General features: G+C 48.5%; 1 protein-coding gene across 1 annotated transcript in view; it reads left to right on the forward strand.

Moving 5' to 3' along the window:
- Positions 1–21,846, forward strand: part of CDCP1 (CUB domain containing protein 1) — a 60,690-nt gene that overhangs the window by 15,222 nt on the left and 23,622 nt on the right. Inside the window, exons 2-4 of the mRNA XM_012770333.3 lie at positions 14,486–14,695; positions 19,311–19,673; positions 20,606–20,974. Coding sequence (XP_012625787.3) covers positions 14,486–14,695; positions 19,311–19,673; positions 20,606–20,974 — 942 coding nt within the window. The remainder of the gene's footprint in view (positions 1–14,485; positions 14,696–19,310; positions 19,674–20,605; positions 20,975–21,846) is intronic.

The following is a 21,846-nucleotide window of genomic DNA, read 5'->3' on the forward strand; positions in this document are numbered from 1 at the left end:
GTGAGGAAGGAGCGGGGCGGGGCGGGGCGGGGCAGCTGGGGGCCATCCTTCTGGCTGCGGCAAAGCAGAGCAGAGGTTGCTGCAAAGTGCTGGAAGCAAAGGCGGTGACGGAGGCTGTCAGGGACAGGACGGGCAGATGCCATTCCTGGCTGCCCAGCACTTGTCATTAAGGAGGAAGCGTTTGGGGGACTCTGAGAGGCAAGTTCACAGGCCAAGGGAGGGGTCCATGTCAGCTAGAGCGCCTTGCCCTGGCTGGCTGGCCTCATTCCTACCCACGGAACATCTTCTGTGGCCACAGGCGCCTCCGCACGTGGGTAAAGGGCGGGGTGGATGACCGGAGCGGTGTCAGAAAGGAAACGCTGAGTGCTCTCCATGCTGCTGGTGTTGAATGGTACAAGCTGAAATGAGTCTCTGACCACTGCCCCTCTCCAGCTGGGCTTCGAGGCGAACACTGGGGTCCAGGCCACCCAGCAGCCCACGACCAGGAGGGTGGACGTCTTAGAGTGGCAGAAGGTGCATGGGCTTTGGAGGCAGGCAGTGCTGGGTTTGAAGCTCAGCTGTATGTCTTCCCAGCTGAATTTAAGCAATTGACCTAAAAGAAACGTGTAGAAAAGTGCTCCGCACGTGGCAGATGCTGAACCAATGGGGGCTGGTAAGTGGTGGTGCCCTCTCCCACGGCCCTCAGCCTCGGCCAGCCCCGACACAGCCCACCTCCTCTGGACTCTGGATTTTACAGCCGGGCGCCCCATTGGATGGCTCCCTGATTTCTGGTTTCGTCTGGGGCTCTTGCTTAGCAGGGAGGTGAGACAATGAGCCGTGAGTGCTCCTGGCCACCGCATGGCCTCCTCTGTGACTCACCTGCCTCCCTCCCTGTCACCTTCCAGCATGTGGACACTAAAGTTTTGCAGTAAGTACAATGCTTTAGACATCCTCATCGATGTACCATTTCCATAAAGCCTGGCCTCGTTTGCATAACGCCTTCCATGATGGTAACCCGCCGACCAGGTTCTCGCTAATCAGGGAAATGCTCCTTCTTATGCTTCATAACCTTTTGCCACCAAAAAGAGTATCCTAGTTATTGACGTCATTTTTGTTTAAAGAACAGTTTCTCCCCTGCCCGCCGCCCACCCAAGGGATTATTGTGCATATGTATGAATTTGAGTCTATGTAGTTTTGGTCAATGTGGGATTGTTGAAATGAATAATTAGCAATTAATTCTCACCTACCTTATGCTGAATGAAACAAGCCACATACAAAAGGACAAATACAGTTTGATTCCCCTTATGTGAGTAGTCAGAGTCACGGAGACAAAGTAGAATGGAGGTTGCCGGGGCTGTGGGGACCGGTGGGTACAGAGTTTCCGTTTGGGATCATGAAAACGTGCTGGAGATGGAGGATGGTAATGGCGACACAATAACGTGAATGTGCTTGACGCTACTGATCTACACACCTGAAACTGGTTAAAACGACAAAGTTTATGTATGCATATTACACCATAGTAAAAAAAGTGAAAAAAATGTCTATAGAGCTTATCTGTGGGTGTACTACTTTTCCCTTTTCCTTTTTTTTTTTTTAAATTGATTTGGGGTTTTTTTTAACCACAATAAAAAATTAATATTTTCAAAAAAAAAAAAGGAGTGATGCATGCCTTATAGTTCTGAGGCTTGGTTTGTGAATGTGTTATTGTATTGGATCCTACACTCGATCTTAGCCAAAAGGCAGGGAAGCGATGATTGTATTATTCTGCTGCTAGAATCTGCCCCTGCTAAAAAGGCAGCTTCTGCACTCTGGAGGCTCCTTCTCTCTCACGAGGCCCAAGGACAACATCGAGGAGCCACCTCCCCCGACACCCCCTAGCGTAGCTCCCGGCACCTAGGGTTCAGACCACAAGGAAGGACCAATTCGTCAGAAGCCAACAGGTTTTTCTCCTCCATCTTCAGCGTTGTGCAAAAAAGCAATTCATTGCAGCAAGATCTGTGAAGCCCTGCAAGAACCTGGTACCTGGAGGGCAGAGACTTTGAGTAATTTATGGATGAGACCTAGTGCCCTCACCGTGCAGGCACGAAGAAGGACTTAGAAAGTGTTGGGTGCATGTCCAGAGGGCCGGAGGGACAGTTGAGCTTCTCCATCATCAAAGTTTCATATAATGGTTTTTCTACATAAGTTTAAAAAATTGTTTTATCTAGATGTACAATAAAGTACACAAATCTTAAGCATACACCTTGGTAAATTTTATATATGCATATACATATGTGTGTGTGTGTGTGTGTCGGGTAACATTTGGAACATTCCAGCACCGCAGAAGTTTCTCTCTTGCCCCATCCCAGTCAGTACCGGCCCTCCCTGCAGGTTCACTATTCTGACTTACACAGGGATAGATTGGTTGGCTTTGTCTTCTTGAACTTGATATAACTGGAATTATACAACATGTAGTCTTTTGTGTGTGGATTACTGTTTAACCATCTCCCTGACCTTTTATCAGAAGAGCTTGAACAATTGTTTAATCTCCGATGGAGAGTTGGGCCATTGGAATGAAGTCCCCTAGGGAGGGAAACTAAAGAAACTGGATATTCAGCGACTTGCAAGTGTTTAGCAGGTGGGGGAGGGGAGCCCCTGGCCTCATCTGTGTGTGTCCCTGAGCAGTAGGTACAAATGTGCTTTTTAATCTACTCTTTTTGCTCTTCCCTCATCCATCTTTGGGATCCTCAGTGACTTTCATGGTTGGTGTGACTCACGCTTCAAGGTCTAACTGAACGAATCTTTTTAACATTTCATAAAATGTTAATGTGATTTAAAGTAGCCCTGTGACATTTTAGCATAGCGCCATGAATTATTTACAGTGGTCATAAACTGAGTTATAGTTGTTGTTTGATTTTGCAGTTCCCATGTTCAAAGTCTGTTATTATGTAGCTTTCTTATCTCTGTGGCCCTGTTTGAAATCGTCTTTCCACCTAGTGCATTTTGATTCCATCTGGAGTTAAAGTCCGAGTTTTGGGCTAGGAAGGAGCCTTAAAATGGCCAGGGTCCCAGAGGGGTTTGTACACAGATGTGTCTGTTTGCTGCAGACTGTGGCCCACACAGGGCCCACAGCTGGTCATAGGTCTAAGATGCAGCTCTAATATGGCATATGTCTTTGATCATAAAAGGAAAAAGTATTAATACAACGGGAGGATTTGGATGGCTGCGTGCAAACCCATCACCACCTGAGTAAAATGATCAAAGCATAAGCCCTGCAGATAGTTGATCGTTAGCATTGCTTTTGGAGGATGGCTAGGTTAGTTACTTTAGACAATAAATAACTCGTATCACTGCATATAATTTCCTTTCCTAAGAAGTTTGGGAATGAAGAAAAGAGTAGGGAGTGAATGTACGTCCACAACAATTCCCTGTTTTGGTAAACTGTTCTACCAAGTTGGATTGATTAGGCATGCACACAGGTTTTTTTGTTTTTTGTTTTTTTCTAAGTGAAAGGGAGTTTTATTTGGGAAGTATAGAAAGTCTAGTCCACAGACAGAGTAGAGGCTAGTTCCCCCTGTGGAGGGGAACCCGCCCCATGGTTCCTTTTGCCCCTCTATTTAAGCAACAGCTTAATTATAGGCTAAACAAGGGGAGTAACATTCATGTTATTTCTTGGAAATGGGTGATGTTTTCCTGGAATTAGGGTGATGCCCTTCTTTTGACTAAATATGGTCAAACAGGATGTGTCGTGGTGTCAGGTGCATGACGGGAGTAAGAGGTTTCCCTAGAAACTTTTATGGTAATGAAGTGTCCGATAAAGCTGTAAGGTCAAGAGGTGGTCATTTCTCCATCTTGGTTCTAACCAATTGGAACTTGTCCTGCCAACATTGCTATTGGAACTTTATTTTACTGTCCTCTGTCATCATTCTAAGTGCTATGTGAACTATTTTAAAGGGAATTGTACCTCCCTTTGACCAAAAAGGTGGGGACCTGATGTCCCTTGAGCCCTGAGGTTTGGATGTAACTCTGGAAGTTGGGGCCCAGCCTTGGTCATCATTGAGTGCCGGCACCTGGCCTGGGTGGCAGCTCCTGGCAAAGTCACCTGGAGTGATGTGGCCAGAGTCAGCCTCCATCAGCATCTTCACACCAGGTTGTCTTTGCACTTCCCACCCCGCCATGCGTGCTCTTGTCCGACTCCCCGGGGACTCCTGCCCTGCCCTGACCTCCCGGTGCAGCCCTGTGTTCCGGCCCCACGCCGGGTGGGACTTTGCACTTGATCATTCCCCTTTATTCGTAGCTGTGGTCTAGGTCCAGTCCTTCCTGGATGTTAACCGACCATTGCAGTGTTTCGTGTATAGGTTTAAGATTTGGCTCTTTCCTGCGGGGAGCCTGTGAGGCCGAAATGGTGGGATGGCCTCTGGCGGCACAGGGTCTGCATTTAGGAGGTGCACCTGCTACTGGGGCTGGGGAAAGGGACGGCCACTTGCCCAGACACCAACCCCATCCTCCAGATCTCCAACAGAAGCCAGAAGCATTCCCCCAGCTTGCCGCGACTGCCACAACGTGCCCCACCTTCTCTCTGGGGGTGCCCGGTAGGCAGTCATCATTCCTCATCCCTTCACGTCTAAGGAAGGGAACGAGAGATTTGCCCTGCTGCCGCGACAGGCTGGACAGCTGCTTTGCCCCCAGCCAGCCCTGGGAATACCGTGGGAGGAGTGGGGGGCGAGGTCCCCCTTGACTTCCAGACCAATGGACTGAGTGGCTTCCCAGTGCAGATACCCAGAAGGACGGACGGTGGGGGTGGGGGAGGTCTGTTCTAGGAAGAAGCATTTCCCGCCAAGCCAAACCGAAAGCCTGGTTGAAGTTGACTCCAACTTGGGTCTGATTTCTCCCGTGAGTCTTGTTGACAGTGACCTGGAGAAGTGAACCCTCCCTGCAGGCTGGGGCTTCTGTGGGCTGCTTTGCTGGCAAGACCTGGCCCTAGGCTTTCGTTCCCAGTGGTTTGTTCTAGAATCATAACCGCTCTTCTTCTGCCCCCAACTCAGCCACATGAAGCTCGCGTGCCCACAGCCCCCTGCAGACCCCACGAGGCTGCGGCACCATCAGTGGCTGAGCCATGCAGATTGCCCTTCCTTAGAACCTGGCACCTGGACACCGCCAGAAACGATGCGCAAAGGAACATTTCCAACTCCAGAAAAACAAATCCTAAGTTTAAATTCCAACTACTCTTTCAAATTACTTTGAAACAAAGAAGGATTCACAGTAACATGGTGTGCCCGTCGGACCGTTTTACACAAATATCTTTCCCTTTTGCTATCCTGGAGATCCCCTGGCAAGGCAGCAGCTTGGAAATGTTTTATTCTGCCTTGATGGATTTTGTGGGTGAGAACAAACCGCCATCATCCAGAAGTTCCTGCTTGTGTGTGGCATTCTCTGGGCGGGGCCAGCTCTGCTCGACAGTCATTTGTTACACCCCGGCTCCAACGTCAGACTGCTGGGGCACAGAACCTGCCCCTGCCTCTTACCCATCACGTATGCCTGGCAAGCTGCTTAACCGCCTGAGCCTCAGTTTCTTCATCTGTAAAATGGGAGTTAATGTTAGAACCGACTCTGTGGAGTACTTGTGGGGATTCGTAAATACTTACAAACGTGATCGTGGAGTCTGGCTCGTATGAAGCCGCCATTAAACGTCTGTTGTTGTTACTCAGGCCCTGAGTCTGGGTTCCAAAGAGAGAGAGAGAGACCAGTCGGCCCCTGAAATGGCAACTTGCGTTCTAGTTCTTCCTTGTGGAAATTAACTGTTTCCAAGTAGGCAGAGGTACGGTCTTCCTGTCGTTGCTGAGACTTACGGTTCAGTTTCCCAGTCTGTGGGCGGGCCTGGCCAAGCCAACGACAGATTAATCTAGAACATCTAAACCCGTGTCCCTCCACGGCCTCCAGGCCTCACTGCCTCACGTCCGCTGGATCGGTAAGACTCCAGGCTTGGTGACGTGACAGTCGGGCACCCCCTCCCCCATGGCAGGCCCCGTTACAATGGGTTATGGTGCCGGCGACCCCAGTCCCTTGGCATCAGCCAACACCTCCATTCACGTAATGAGAATGGCAGCCGCTCCTTTGTTGCTGGGCGGCTCAGCCCACCTTGGCAGCCTCCACGAGGCCAGCGCGGTGTGGCACCCGGTGGGTCGAGGGTGCGGCGGGGCTCAGGTGGAGCCAGAATGTCTCGGCTGCCTCCCGAGCTCAGCAGACGTAGGGAAGTGAGGTCGCCTCTCTGAGTCTCGGGGGAATGGTGGAGTCGCAGAGTCTACATGTTAGGGAAAGCCTCACTGGGCAGTGAGCGGGGCCAGGGCAGGTGAGGCAGGTCAGGTGTGCAGAGTTTAAGGAAGCACCCCCACTCGCTCAGCCCTGAAGGTGAGTGCCTTTTTACCATTTGCCCCTCGTCGCCTGGCCTGCCTCCTCCCCTGGTCCTCACCTAGCCAGCCACGGCTGCAGGCTTTGGACTCGGGGCCGAGCCGGCGCTGTGCCTGTCTGCTTCCCATCCTTCGGCGGGGCCTTCACTAGTAGTAGTTGTTGCCATATGCTGTCACTGATAACATCAACAGTGGTGACAGCTAATGTTGATTGGCTGCCTGACATTGTTCTAGACACTTCCTAGGTATTAAGTCATTTAGGCCTTATAGGAATTCCATTATTATCCCCATCTTCGGATGAGGAAACTGAGGCACAGAGAAGCTAAGGAGAGGCCCAAGGAGGCACAGGCGGTGAGTGGCAGAGCAGGAATGGACCCTAGGCAGTCTGACTCTAGCGTCTGCACTCCTAACACCTGCACAGAGCTGCTGACGTGTGCTGCTCCCGTGAGTGAAGCCCAGACTCCACGGCCCACAGCCAAGCCCTCGCCCCCTTCTCCGGCCTCGTCTGCCCACCCACCTAAGCTCCTTGGAGTCTGCTTTTCACACCTCAGTGCCTTTGCACCTGCTTTTCCTTCCTCTCATCCCACTATCCCTGGTTGGCACACTCCTATCCATTTTTCAAGACCCGTGTTAAGTTGTGCCTCCTCTGTGAAGCCTTCCTTGACTATCACCCCCAGACGGTGTCTTCAGAGTACCTTGAACTTTGTTGGTGCCCTCCGTTTGCTATCGGGCGGGGTCTGGGGAGGAGACAGCCAGGCAAGTGTACGTCCAGTGTATGTGAATTCAGCAGCGGCTCCCTGCAGGGGGTCACGGTGGGGAGAGATCATTCAACTGGTGTCAGTGTCCCCTCGGGTGGATGTGAGGCAGGGGACAAATCACTGTCTCTTCTGCTGCTGTCACTTCCTGGGGTTCTCATGGTGTGGGCATGCACGATGTAATGGACTGTGTTTTGCAAACCTGCCCCTAAAAGCAGATCACTCCTCCCTCTGGTGCTCACCCTGAGAAGTGGGCATCGGCTCGGTATGGAGGAGGTGTCGGCCGGCGGATTGCTGAAAGTGGGATGTTGGTCAGCAATGTGACCTCTTCCCAGGAGAGGGCAGGGCCACTTTGGCCATGGTGATTTTCCCTTTGTGAGCTTGCTTTGGAACTTGACTCCCACGGAAGCCGTGAGCGATCAGCCGTGAGGATTCGCGATTATACTTCTTCGTTTCCGTGTCTGTCCCACTCAGCATCCTGGGTGCTCCTCCAGGGCACCATGCATCTTAACATGTGTCCCCCGGTGCCCAGGCTGTGCCCAGGCCTGGCTGGGAGCTGCTCGGCTCATCTTCCTTGGCCAGAGAGACAGAGAAAGAGAGCCGAGCCCCCAGGAAACCACACCCAGAACAAGGCAACTGGTCTACAAATTTTAAATTTGCATTTGTCAGTCTTTTGAACTGTATTTGACAAATGTGGAAGAAAATGACTTCCCTGGTATTTACCTGGGGAAATTCCCTTCCTTGCGTTTGTTTCCCCTGCTCTAGTGGAGAATTGCAAAGAAGCAGGATGGTAAGGAGAAGAAATAACAGAGACATCTGTGATGGGGTGATTAATGAATGCTGAATAATGAATGGTGATTAAAACAATTGGAAAGTCCCACTTGAGAAGGCACCAGTGAGGCGGAAACTTGCAAAGCATCCTAATAAGGAGAGGAGGGGAAGCAGGCGAGCTGGAGAAGAAAGCTGTGACTCAGGAGCCCACGCCCGAGGCCTGGGGAGCCTTCTGGAAGGCTCTGAGCCCGGGAGCCCACATGCAGCTGCGGCGCAGGTCGGCTTGGATTGCTTCCAGCCTGCAAGACCTCAAACTCACACCGAGATCTGGAGGATTGTCCCGGTTACTCTGAACCCGGATGATAGATCTTCTGAAATACTGGACCAAGAAAATGCCAAATTCCTGGGGACAGAAAAGAAAGAGACGTTGAAGAAGAAAGCACCTATCCATTTTCTTTAAATCACAGTGCAATTTATCCAGGGCTCAGGTGTGCCCGGCCTGACTCTGGGGGGCAGGGGGAGAGAGAGATTTTGTTCCTCAGTGTTAGTGTTTCCAATTTCAAGGTTTGATTAATGGTGGTGAGTAGGGGTGAGGGGAAAATCGTGCAAGCAAAATGTCATTCTCGAACTGCAAGCATCTGTGATCAAATGAGCTTGTAAGTTATTCTACTCAAGCATGGAGGTCTTCCTGCTACTGTTATTACAGTAAAGTAAGGGCCTCTAGAGTGGCGGAATCGGTGGGGGGAAGAGTCCACGTTTCAAGGTTGAATCGTTGTCTTCTCCCTCTCGCTCTCCCCTCTCGCCGGCGTGTTTATCATTTAGGGTGGAGGGGGCGGTTAAAAATGACAGTCATGCAGGGGAAGTGTCCTTGGTCATGACCCTAGGAAATAGCCTACAGTATAAATCATCTCCTCCTCCTGCAAAGGGGGATAAGACGAGGCTATGCTGAGCATATATGTCTTTAGCTTGGTGTTTCCTCTGCACTCTGAGCCCAAAGCCAGGTGGGGATCTCTCAAGCCCAAGTTCTCTGGTCTGGGCTACAAACTGTGCTGGACAGTAGAACATGCTGGGTTGGGCATCTCAAAGTCAGACCAAAGAACATGGCCAGATGTTAAAAGTACCCCGCCTTACAAGGCTTCATCTTCCTTGCTTGCAAAATGTGTTTGAATAGAAATCTGAGCTATTTAGACCCCAAATACAAAATACAAACAACAGAGATAGCATTAGTAATTCACAAAGGAAGGATTGGTATATTCAATAATTAGAGTCGGGACAGTTGGCTTTCCATAAGGAAAAAATAAAATAAAAGTGAATCCCTACCTCTCACCATAGACCATAAAAAGTATTTCCCAGACAGATGCCCAGGTCCCATGTTAGCCCCACTGGGGCTTGGAACTTTTATCATTTTTAAAAGCTATCCACAAACCATTTGAAATCCCCTAGTCTAGACTATTAACTCCCTGAGGGCACGGACACTGGCTGTTTTTGTCATTAAATTGTTTGTCCCAAGTGTGGTCCCTGGAATAGATTTTTTTTTTTACTTATTTACTTATTTTAGAGACAGGATCTCACTCTGTTGCCCAGGCTGGAGTGCAGTGGTGCAGTCATAGCTCACTGTAACCTCAAACGACGTCTGGGCTCCAGTGATCCTTCCACCTCAGCCTCCCAAGTAGCTGGGACTACAGGTGCATAAATAAGCTACCAAGCCCAGCTAATTTTTCTATTTTTTGTAGAGATGGGGTCTCACTGTGTTGTCAGGCTGGTCTAAAATTCCTGGGCTCAAGCGATCCTCCTGCCTGGGCCTCCCAAAGTGCTGGGATTATAGGTGTGGACCACCGCACACATCGAGAATAGATTATAAACCCAAGATTTGTTGAATGAATACATGATTTCAAAGATTCAAAAATAACGAATTTTTTAAAAGGAAATTATACATTTTTCTTTGGGTGTCATTAATAATAGAATAGATTGTCACATACCCAGAATTATTTGGGGCAATGACCTGGCTGAAAGCAGGAGAGAAGAACCAAGTGGCAGATTTTGGTGAGATCAGCACTGGTCTTCTCTGAATCTAATTTAAAGAGATTTAAAAATATTACACATACCTTACAGAAACTAAGACCACCCCAAAATATTATTTAACCATATTTTAACTGTGGTCATGATTATTCTTTTACTCATTTATTAAGTGCCTACTTTGTGTGGAAACACAATCTTTTGAACACTTAAGTTTTTGTCTTTTTATCTTTAAGGTGTAACTTATGTTTTAAAAAGTCATCAATTTTAAGCATACAATTTGATGAATTTTGACATTTGTGTACAACATGTAATCACCACTGCAGTCAAGATACAGAACTGGCCAGGTACAGTTGCTTACACCTGTAATCCCTGCACTTTGGGAGGCCGAGGCGGGAGGATCGCTTGAGGCCAGGAGTTTGAAACCAGCTGGGGCAACATAGCAAAAAAAAAAAAAAAAAAAAATTAAATTTAGCCAGGCGTGGTGACAGGTGCATGTAGTCCCAGCTACTTGGGAGGCTGAGGCAGGTGGATCACTTGAGTCCAGGAATTGGAGGCTGCAGTGAACTGTGATTGTGCCACTGCACTCCTGCCTGGGTCACAGCAGGAGACCCTGTCTCACTCGCACACGCAAAAGATACAGAACTGTCCCCTCATCCTACAAAGTCTGCTCAGCTCCTTGGTACTCCATCCTCTCTCTCCACCCCAGCCTCAGGCACCTGCTGATCTGCTTCTTGTCTAACAATTAAAATAATAATTATCATCACAGAGTCAGGAATTCTTAACTAATGTGTTGATCAAAGGGTAAAAAAAAAAGCAGACGGAAGGGGAAATGACAATGAGAAGGGAATTGGTAGCAAAGCTCACCAGCCCGAAACAGGATGTGGCTTCACTGGACAGGGGACTTAGCCTGACTTGGAGACCAGGGCTGGAGGCCAGGAGAATACGCCGAGCCTTCGGAGGCTGGGTGCGCCAAGAATGTTTTACAAATGACCTGGTAAGACATTTTTATGATTACAGAGAAAGAACACACGGGTTGTAATATACAGCTCAGATAGAGATCTGACAACTGGGTTTCTGAAACATGGGTCTGGATTGATTTTTAATCTGCTGCCGGAAAGAACCCCTAAGCTCCGAAGATTTGAAGTGGCCATGCTGCTTAAAGACGACGCATTTGAGTAAATAAATAGAACATCTGCCTCAGAGAATGTATTCACTCTGTCAAGCTATTAACTAAAAGACTCATAGTCTCTGGTTCCTGCCAAGATTTATTAGCTCAGTTGAAATACAGGAAGGTTGTGAGAAATTAAATGCAACAAAGACGAGAACACAGGGTCTGTAGTTTTATGTGGAGCTGTTTCGGGGCTTGAAACTTACTGTCTCCACGTGGGTACCAGGGACTGTCTAGGACGTGGGGCTACCGCTGATAAAGACAGGCAAGCTCCTGCCCTCCTGTAGGGGCTCACATTCTGATCACAGGAGGCGGGACTCTCAGCCAGAGACTGGGGCAGGGGTGGATATAAAGCAGGGTATGGGGTAATTGGGGTGTGGTGGAAGGTGTACTTTAGGTGGGCTGGTCAGGGAAGGCCATTGAGCATGTGACCTTTGAGCAGAGACTGGAGTGATAGACAGAGAACCAGCTTCTCCAGAGAAAGAGCACTTCAGGAATCAGGACCAGCACGTGCAAAGGCCCTGAGGTGGAAATGAAGTTCAAGAAAGAAGGCAAGGGTAGCCTGAGCACAGTGACCAAGGTAGAGAGCAGTACAAGTAGAGGTCAGACAGATAAGAAGTTTTGCTCCAAAAATGAAAGCGTAAGCCCTCTCGAAAACAAAGTCACAAAACTGGCCGTAATGGTGCCCTGGTGCCCTGGGAGATGTGTCACTGCTAGGCAGTAGCTGGGATGCTTACAGGCACAAAGTTGCTTCATACTTACTCAGGTGCTGATCATGGACCCAGAGCTGGCAGGGAATAACCCCTCCATTTTACAAATGAAGAAACAGAGGCCCAAAGAGGATAAGGTTCTTTTTTTTTTTTTGAGACAAGAGTCTCACTCTGTTGTCTGGGCTAGAGTGAGTGCCGTGGCGTCAGCCTAGCTCACAGCAACCTCAAACTCCTGGGCTCAAGCAGTCCTCCTACCTCAGCCTCCCAAGTAGCTGGGACTACAGGCATGTGCCACCATGCCCAAGCTAATTTTTTCTATATATGTTAGTTGGCCAATTAATTTCTTTCTATTTATAGTAGAGACGGGGTCTCGCTCTTGCTCAGGTTGGTTTCGAACTCCGCCCACCTCAGCCTCCCAGAGAGCTAGGATTACAGGCGTGAGCCACCACGCCCAGCCGAGGATAAGGTTCTTACTCGAAGAAACATCCTAAGTGAGGTCAAAAGGCAAATGGTAAACTGGGGGAAATATTTGCAGTTCATATCACAGGTTGGGGTTCAGTTTCCACGCTATACGAACAGTGGCTGGCTGGGGGAGAGGCCCAAGAAGAGGGTGACCAAAATCCAAACGTTTGATCACATACAGCTGCTCATTCACTGCCCATGGCAGGAGAAATGCATCCAGCCCTGTGCAGTTCTGGCATAATTAAAGCGCATGGCTGGTCAAAACCTGAAAAGGACTCAGATGTCATTCAGCAGGTGCATCGATAAATCGTGGTCTATTCAGACAACGGAACAGAATGCAGCTCAGCAATGAAAAGGAAGAATCTATGATCCAGGAAACAGCGTGGGTGAATCTCACAAGCTTGCTGAGCAGAAACAGCCGTGTGCAAAACAGAATGTGCTGTAGGATTCCGTTTATATGAAGGTCTAGATCAGCCACAACTAACTGATCGTTTTCTGGGACCAGGAGTGGAGGTTGACTGCAAAGAGACGCCAAGGGGACTTTTGAGAGTGATGAAAATTTTTTATATTTTGATTGTGGTTGTCTCATGGGTGTATACATTTGTCAAAACTTAAAATGAGTGGGTCCTTTTAAATGTATGCAAATGACACCTCAATAAAGTCGATTTAAAAAAATAAATTTTTAAAAAGAGGAGAAAAGGCATAGGTGGGAAGCAAAGGCAGGCTCTGGTTAGATTGCTGTTCATTCACTGCCTATCAGTCACCTTTCATGTACAGGCGTCGTAACAGGTACTGACGAGCTTTTTGCACCCGTATACAGGGCAGTGTAGTCTGGCACGGTGGCTCACGCCTGTAATCCTGGCATTCTGGAAGGCCAAGGTAGGAGGATCATTTGAGTTCAGGAGTTTGAGACCAGCCTGAGCAAGAGTAAGACCCCGTCTCTACTAAAAATAAAAAAGGAAAGAAAGAAAGAAGGAAAGGAAAGAAGGAAGGAAAGGAAGGAAGAAGGGAGGGAAGGAGGGAAGGGAGGGAGGGAGGGAGGGAGAGAGGGAGGAAGGGAGGAAGGGGAAGGGAGGGAGGGAGGGAGGGAGGGAGGGAGGGAGGGAGGGAGGGAGGGAGGGAGGGAGGGAGGGAGGGAAGAAATTAGCCAAACCACTAAAAAAAAATAGACAGGCATGGTGGCGCATGCCTGTAGTCCCAGCTATTTGGGCGGCTGAGGCAGGAGGATTGCTTGAGCCCAGGAGTTTGGGGTTGCTGTGAGCTAGGCTGATGCCACGGCACTTTAGCCTGGGCAATAGAGCAAGACTCTGTCTCAAAATAACACAGAGCAGTGGAGGCACCAACTCTGGCCCCGTGAGTCCCTGTGACCCTGGGTTTCCTCCACATGCCTCACCTACCAGTGAACATCCCATCATCCACTGCTCCCAGGCCATCAGCTGCCCAGAGACCCACCATCTGGACCCAAGTTGGGGCAGAGGCATTGGCTACTAAGGAGAAAAGTGGCTGTCCCTTCTTGGCCTGAGAACACTTAAAAATGGATCAAGCAAAACAAATGGGAGGGAGATTGGGCTTGTTTGTGAACCAGGGCCCCACCCTGACATGCGTGCACATTCTGTTTAATAGCCAGCGCTCATCTCACTCGCTTGGTGTCGTTTGCTCAGATGTTTTTGCTAAACCCCAATCCAAGGTAGTAGCATTGTTTTGCTTTAACTTTACGAGTTTGACAGAGCATGTTTGTACCTGATTTCTGCAGATGTCTTCCCAGCCCCCACTGCTGCATGTATGTACGTTCTGGGCACATGAAACGTCCAGGGCAGGAGACGGTGGCTCTTTGCAGATAAATGGCTCTCTCCAGGTGGCTGGTTTCTGTGTGTAGGCTTTGTCCTACAGTCAGATTGAGAAGAGGTGTGATGGTTACTCTGGTTGTTATTTACTACTGCTCAGATCGGATATCCAGAAGCACACAGCTCAAGGCAGCTGGGATGTGGTACAGTGTTTTCAATTGTTAGAAAAATTAATCATGCAAACAAGAGACACGTGTTAGTGCCCAGCCACCGCTTCCTGGCTCTTTCCCGAGGCTAAAGTCGGCACCGTCGATTTGCACCACCCACCTCTCAGACCAGGAGGGAAGCACAAAGGTGACAGAGAGGGCATCCTCCCTGAGCCATTTGCGGGGGGACCACAGCTGTTTGCAGACCTAAATCGCCCTGCCTGCTTCATTTTTCTTCCTTTCAGAAGCTTTCGAGATTGCTCTGCCACGAGGAAGCGGCATTACCGTTCTCATAAAGCTGGGGGCCTTGACCGTGCCCGTGAAACCCTGCTACGTCGTCGTTTCCAAAAGACACGTAACCATGGTGTCCATCAAATCCGGAGAAACAACAGTCTTCACCTTCAGCTGCCAGAATCCAGAGAATCACTTTGTCATGGAGATCGAGAAGAAGATTGGTAAGTGTGCACTCACCAGCTGCTCGACAAATGTCTTTTCAGTGTCTCTGCACCTCCTTTCCTCTCTCCCATGCTAAGCAAACCTCTCGTGCCAGAGAGGGGAGACCTGTTCTGAAACTCTGCGCCCTCCTCCTTTTAGCTCTGGTGTGGCCGGTCGCAGTTCTGAGCGCTTTACAGGGGTTAATTTGTTTGATCTTCAGGACAGCCCTATGAGAAGCTCGCAGAGAGAGGAACTTGCCTGACGTGGCACAGCTAGGAAGTAAGTAGCAGAGGAGGGGAGGAAGCCAGGCTCTCTGGCTCTGCAGTCTTTGCGCTTAACCATTCTGCCACACGGTCTCCTCAAGAGGCCCACGAGCTGCAGATCTTCAGGTCTGTGATGCTCATTCTCATGTGCCAGAATCACCTGGCTGCTGTGGAGCAAAAGTCCAGGGAGCTGGGACACAAAAGAATGGGAACGTTAAGGAGATAAGGGTAGGGCAGTGGGTCCACAAGGCATAATGGAAAAACAGCAGCTTTGGGTTTGGCTTCAAACTCCTGGGCTACTGGTCACTGGTCAAGTGACCTGGTCACATGACTTAATATGAGTTATTCAGCTGCCTTGAGCCTTAGTTTTCTAGTCTATAAAAATAAGGGTCTCATTACCAAACAATAGAGTTGTTATGAGGATGAAGTAAAATAATGAACTGAAAATGTATGACACACGAGAATTCAACAAACTGTAGATATTTGGTATTATTATTATTCATAATTTAAGCATTGGATAGGAGATTGACATAGGAAATAATCATAATCATGCAGGAAAAAAATATATTAATAATTTACTGATCATTTTAAGGTGGGTATGCCAAAAAGGATTAGTAGACTCGTTAACAATAATGAGAGCGCTGTTTTTGATCTAATCAAAGCCACACTTTGGAGGAAGGAATTCCTAAGTAAAAGAAGAAATCAAAGTATTAAAAAGCAGTTTTAGAAACTACATTTGATGACTGAAGCCAAAACCTGGTTCTCTGCAAAGATTAATTAAACTAACAAATCTCCGACTAGTCTCATGGAAAAAAGAAAGAGAAAATTCACATATACATGTATATGTTAACAGTGTAAAAGTTGATTCAACGATATATACAGAGACTATTTCTAAAATCATAAGAAACTATATATAACATTATGATAATAAGTGTGAAAACTTGAAGGAATTGGATTATTTTCAAGAAAAATTTACTGGGCCAGACTGACTCATGGAAAGGCAGAAAACCTGAATAAATAAATAACCAGGAAGGAGATTGGGGAAGATGCCCAAGCTAGGAGAGAGCAGGGTTTGGGACAGTTAGAGATGATCTCACAGATGAGTTCTATAAAACTCTAAGGAGCAGATAACTTCATTCTAGAGGAGGGCTGGCAAACATTTTCTGTGCAAGGTCAGATGGTAAATACCTTACGCCTGTGGGTCAGGTGTTCTCGGTCACAGCTACCGAATTCTGCTATTACAGAGTGAAATTGGCCATAGACGATATGTAAACAAGTGGGCAAATGGGTTAATGTAATGCTTTGCATGATTAGGTTAGGGAGAAAAAAAACTATCAATACATAGGATCATCTTAATGGATGCTTCTAAATATGTTTAATAAAAAACCTCTTAGTAAACCAGGAATAGAAGGATATTTTCTTAATCCAGTAAAATGTACCCATCAAAAACTAATAGCAAACAATATTTAACAGTCAGACATGGAAGCATTACCAATAAAACAGGCAATAGCATTAGGAGTCCCATTATTCAGAATTTCTAATTCAATATTTAGGGATAATCTTTTTTATACATTTTTTTGCTCCTCCTCAGTCAACTTGAAGATAATCTTAACAAATGCATAAAGTGTATGTGAAGCAAAATATAACATTTTGCCAAAAGACGAAAGAGGACTGAAATAAACAGATATGCCATGTTCCTTGATGCAAAAACTTAGTTTTCAGTGTGTCAGTTCTTCCCCATATTGCTTTATCAGTTTAAGTCAATTACAGTTGAAATCTCAATGAAGCTTTTACAGAGCTGAACAGAATATTGATATACTTAAGAATCCAATGGAATGGTGTGTCGCTATTAAAAGAATGAGATAAGTTTGTGTATTTGAAATGAAAAGATGCCCAAGAGGGTTTTGTTCCATTAAAAACTATGCAGCTTACAATAGGACAATAGTTCATATACTTTGATCCCACTTTATTAAATACATATGTGCACATGCACACACACACACATGCATACAAACTTACACACATAATCATAAAAAGCCCACAGTCTGGAGGGATAAACACCAAAATATTAACTTTGTACTATTTCTATAGGGGAGGGGAATGGGTGGCATTCATTTTCTTCTTTCTACTCTGTACTGTCCTTTTTTTTTTTTACAAGCGTGTATTATTTTTACCATCAGTTGAATCAATAAAGTGACTTCCGTTTTGTAAAAGGAAAAAGGCAACAAATGACTTCTCACAAGTCAAGGATTTAAATGCATTCAGTTTCTCAGTCCTGGGGTGCCCACTTGGTTTATTACGTGGTCAAAACCCATCCTCTCAACTTTTGAAAATGCTATGAAAATATCAGTTTTTTTAAAGAATAAATCTAGACACTGGAATCAAGTACAGGGGTCTGCCTGCCTCTCATTCCCTTTCCTGAGTAAGATTCTGAAAGCTTCAGATGCAGTTTGTCATCTCTGTTCTGGTGCCCTCCTGAATAGTTCCGTGGAAGTTAACGAAAGTAGAAGTCTGCTGAAAAAAAAAAAAAAATGGGTTGTGAATCACTTCAAAAATGACGCTTCTCCATCCTCTGGATAGGAATCATTTTAATTGTTTAAAATGTTTGCACTGGACAGGGTTCGAGGAGAAGATTTGGAGGCATGCCAGTCATTTTGACTACACTTACCTGTGCGCCCATCCTGAAAACCAAAGCTCTTAGCAACAAATGAAGAATTGCCTTCACAGCCCGGCTCTTGCAGTGTCACGTGGCTGGTGATAGAGCTGAGCCTGGGAGGTGGGGCTTTTTGACTCCAAGTTCTTGGCGTGAAAGTAAATCAGAATCCTCGGGTGGCCTGGGCACGTGTGTTTTTAAAAATGGCCTCCAGGCCAGCCTACGCAGAAGCAGAGCTGAGAACCGGCGCCTGAATAGGGCTGTGCGGTCCCTCTGGAGTACAGAACCCAGCAGGAGCGAGTGCATGCTCCCTGTGCACATTGGAGGTGTGGGCGGAAGGACACTTGGGGACAGCCTTTGAAGGAAAGAGGTGGCTTGATATAAACAACAGAGTTTCCATGAGCTCCTAAAATAGGTACTATCTTTACCAGCATGCAAAGTCTAATCTGAGTCCCATTAGTCACCATGTTATCTAACCGTGTCTTATCAGTTAGGCAGCCCAGTGCACTGGCAGGAACGAAGGTTGACCAGACACAGCCTGGGCTTTTGTCCTGGGATCGCTGTGCAGCACAAGCACTGGCTCAAGTCACCTGGACTCCAGGGCTGCTTTGCAAAACTGAGAGGTTTAGCACGGGTGACCTCAGAGGCCTGAGACTTCTCTGAAATTCCCCTTTAAGTCCATTTCAATGGACGGTACTTTTAAATTCCCCAAGAGAGCAGTAGTAAAGATTCAAGTATTATCATTGCAGAGGCCAGAGTCCATCAGATTATCCACGCTCAAGATAACAGAAACCTTAATGTCATATTGCCTGCTTTCTTTTGTTTCCTACACGGTGTTGTCCTCTTATTTTCTCCTTGATGGTAATGTTTCTCGGTTTGTGTTAAAAAGTATAGGAAACAAATGTGTTAAAGGATGTCATTAGTCATTAGTCTTTAAAAAATATATATATTCAACTGCAGTGGTAATAAAATACCAGCATTAGCGCCACAGGGCAGGAAGAGGCGTCGTACATTCAGCGCGTACTCACTGTGTCGATGAGTGTGCTGATGGGGAAACCAGTTTTAAAAGGTGGGTCTTGGCACTGTGCCCTACGAGTTGTGCAACCGCGACTGTCGCAGAATAGGGGAAGTGGGCTATCCCATGGCACAGCCTCTGTCGCAAGCAGCCTCCCTCTGGCTTCCAGGAAGGCCTGGGCAGAGGCCCGCCCGCCACCTGGACTCCAGGAACTGAATCTGGAAAACACAGTGGTCGCAAGGTGTCTCGGGTCGGGTGCCCTGGAAGCAGTGCCTGCGACAGGGTTTTTGAGTCATGTAGCAAGAGAGGGCCCTGGGAAGAAGTGAGGAGGGCAGGGTAGAGCAGGGAAAGGAGCTAAGCACAGGTGTGGTTGTAGCTCAAGTCTAGCCTCAGCCCCAGCCTGCAGGGAGCTCCGGATTCTGAATGGCGTCACCTGAAGGAAGGAGTTCAGGCGTCTTGACTCCTGCCTGAGGTGGTTACTGGCTGTAGACTGCTGCTCCCCCCTCGGCATGGGGGTGAGGGGCTGCAAAACCTCTCAGGTTTGCTGGTCCAAGGCGCCCCCGCCTCAGCTGGGGCATGGGTGCCCCTGCCTGGCAAAAGCCACCTAGGCAGAGCCCCAGGGAGTCACCACAGGGGGCTGAGGAAGGGCTGTGTGTGGCCTTGTGGTATCTGTGGTCAAAATTGCTTTTGTGGCTGTGTTTCAGACTGCACGTCAGGCCCGTGTCCTTTTGGGGAGGTTCAGCTTCAGCCCCCGACATCGGTGCTGCCCGCCCTCAACAGAACCTTCATCTGGGAAGTCACGGCTCACAAGAGCATCGGTCTCGAGCTGCAGTTCTCCGCCCCGCGCCTGAGGCAGATCGCGCCGGGCGACCGCTGCCCGGACGGAGTCACCCACGCCATCAGTGGCCGCCTCGATGCCACCATGGTCAGGATCGGAACCTTCTGCAGCAACGGCACGGTGTCCCGCATCAAGATGCAAGAGGGGATGAAAATGGCCTTACACCTGCCATGGTTCCACCCCAGAAACGTGTCCGGCTTCAGCATCGCGAACCGCTCGTCTATCAAACGTGAGCAGCCCCTCCCCGATGTTCCATTAGGTTCAGACAAGCCAAATCATCCTTGTTCTAGGTCAGAAACAAATGTGGGCAATTCTGCATGATCCAATCTAAATACCTTAAAGGAAGAGTCCGCTCTTCTTTAAGTGACCTGAGTCACTCATTCCTGGTGTGAACCCCCTCTTCTCTCTTAAACGAAGTGCTGACTGTGTCTTTTTACCATGTGATGCTTGTTCCCAAAAAATAACAAGGGATCGGTTCTGCAGACTCACCCTGGGTGCTCCGTTTCTAACTCCTTTGCCCTGTCTTCTGCCTCTCCCACATTTTCTATAAGTGTACCCGTGTGATGTGCAGAGCTCACTCACATGGCCCATGGGAGCTGACTGCTAAATCTGCAGGAATTTTGTGAGCTGGAGTTAAACAGAGCCATTACAAAAAAAAAAAATAGAATTGTATAAACGTACAGTAAAATGAATTATTTTAGAAATAAGGGCAGTAAAGACTCAAAAGCTATCATTTCCACAGTTCTTTACTACATTTTATTCTTATCTGTGTTCTGGGGCTATTTGTGCCTACCTGAGTCTGTGTGGTGGAGATACAGTATAACGCGCTGCTGCCCCACTCCAGGTTCGGTCACGTCGGTAGCTGGACGTCAGCTGCGGTGGCAGCAGTCACACCCACCATGGAAGTAGGCAGATACTGCAAATTAGGGCTCTTTTTTTTTTTTGCCCACTGGGTCAGTTACTAAACGTTTACTTGAATAGCACTGATGTATCTTCCCGCCCAGTCTCTGCCCTGAGTGTGAACGTACCGTGTCCAGACCCCAGGGCTCGGGACCTGAGAACCGCCATCAGGTTTCCCTAACTGCCCCTGCCCCTGGCCACAGACAACCAGGCAGGGTCTGATCGCCCCTGTGCTTTCTGGTCCGGTCCCGCGCCCAACAGGACTGTGCATCATCGAGTCTGTGTTTGAGGGCGAGGGCTCGGCCACGCTGATGTCCGCCAACTACCCGGAGGGCTTCCCCGAGGACGAGCTCATGACGTGGCAGTTCGTGGTGCCCCCGCACCTGCGGGCCAGCGTCTCCTTCCTCAACTTCAGCCACTCCAACTGCGAGAGGAAGGAGGAGCGGGTGGAGTACTACATCCCCGGCTCCGCCACCAACCCGGAGGTGTTCAAGCTGGAGGACAAGCAGCCTGGGAACATGGCTGGGAACTTCAACCTCTCCCTGCAGGGCTGCGACCAAGATGCCCAAAGCCCAGGGATCCTCCGGCTGCAGTTCCAAGTTTTGGTCCAACACCCACAAAATGAAAGCAGTAAGTGAGCCCCACTTTCCTTTCCTCTCCGCCTCCAGCACCTTCTTTGTTTCCTGGGTTGTCTGCCTAGGGTGAGGTTCCCTTCCTGTTTCTCATCTGTGGCTTGTGGAGCGCTTGGACTCTGGACTCTGTAGTCTCAGGAAGTGGGTTGCTAGGCAGTAAGGCAGGCTCCTTGGTGAACACCTGGAATGCAGTTCCATTTCGGCACAGTAGGAAGTCAACACTGGCTGGGCGCAGTGGCTCCCGCCTGTAATCCTGGCGCTCTGGGAGGCCGAAGTGGAAGGATCGCTTGACATCAGGAGTTCGAGACCAGCCTGAGCAAGAGCAAGACCCCATCTCTACTAAAAATAGAACAATTAGCTGGACAACATGGCCCCTATAGTCCCAGCTACTCGGGAGGCTGAGGCAGGAGGATTGCTTGAGCCCAGGAGTCTGAGGTTGCAGTGAGCTATGATGATGCCACTGCACTCTACTCAGGGCCACAGAGCAAGACTCTGTCTCAAAAAAAAAAAAAAAAGAGAGAGAAAGAGAGGGAGAGAGGGAGGGAGGGAAGAAGGAAGGAAAGAAGGAAGGAAGGGAGGGAGGGAGGGAAGGAGGGAGGGAAGGAAGGAGCAAACACGATCTCACATTCAAGGTGCTAAGGTGTTTTTAATGAAGCCATTGAAAGGTCACTTTCTAGATCTTATGTCTTGACCCTGCAGTGTTAAGACATCCTGGTGAATCAGGATGTCACCAGCACCATCAGCAATGATGACGGTCACTACACTGTTTATTGGCTCAGTGCCTCCTACTGTGGGCACACACACACTCTGCATGCCAGGTCCTGCGCTAAGCAAGTCACCTACACAATCTCAGCTACTCCTCTTTGCAAC

Source organism: Microcebus murinus, chromosome 1, assembly GCF_040939455.1.
Source record: "Microcebus murinus isolate Inina chromosome 1, M.murinus_Inina_mat1.0, whole genome shotgun sequence".
NCBI lineage: Eukaryota > Metazoa > Chordata > Mammalia > Primates > Cheirogaleidae > Microcebus > Microcebus murinus.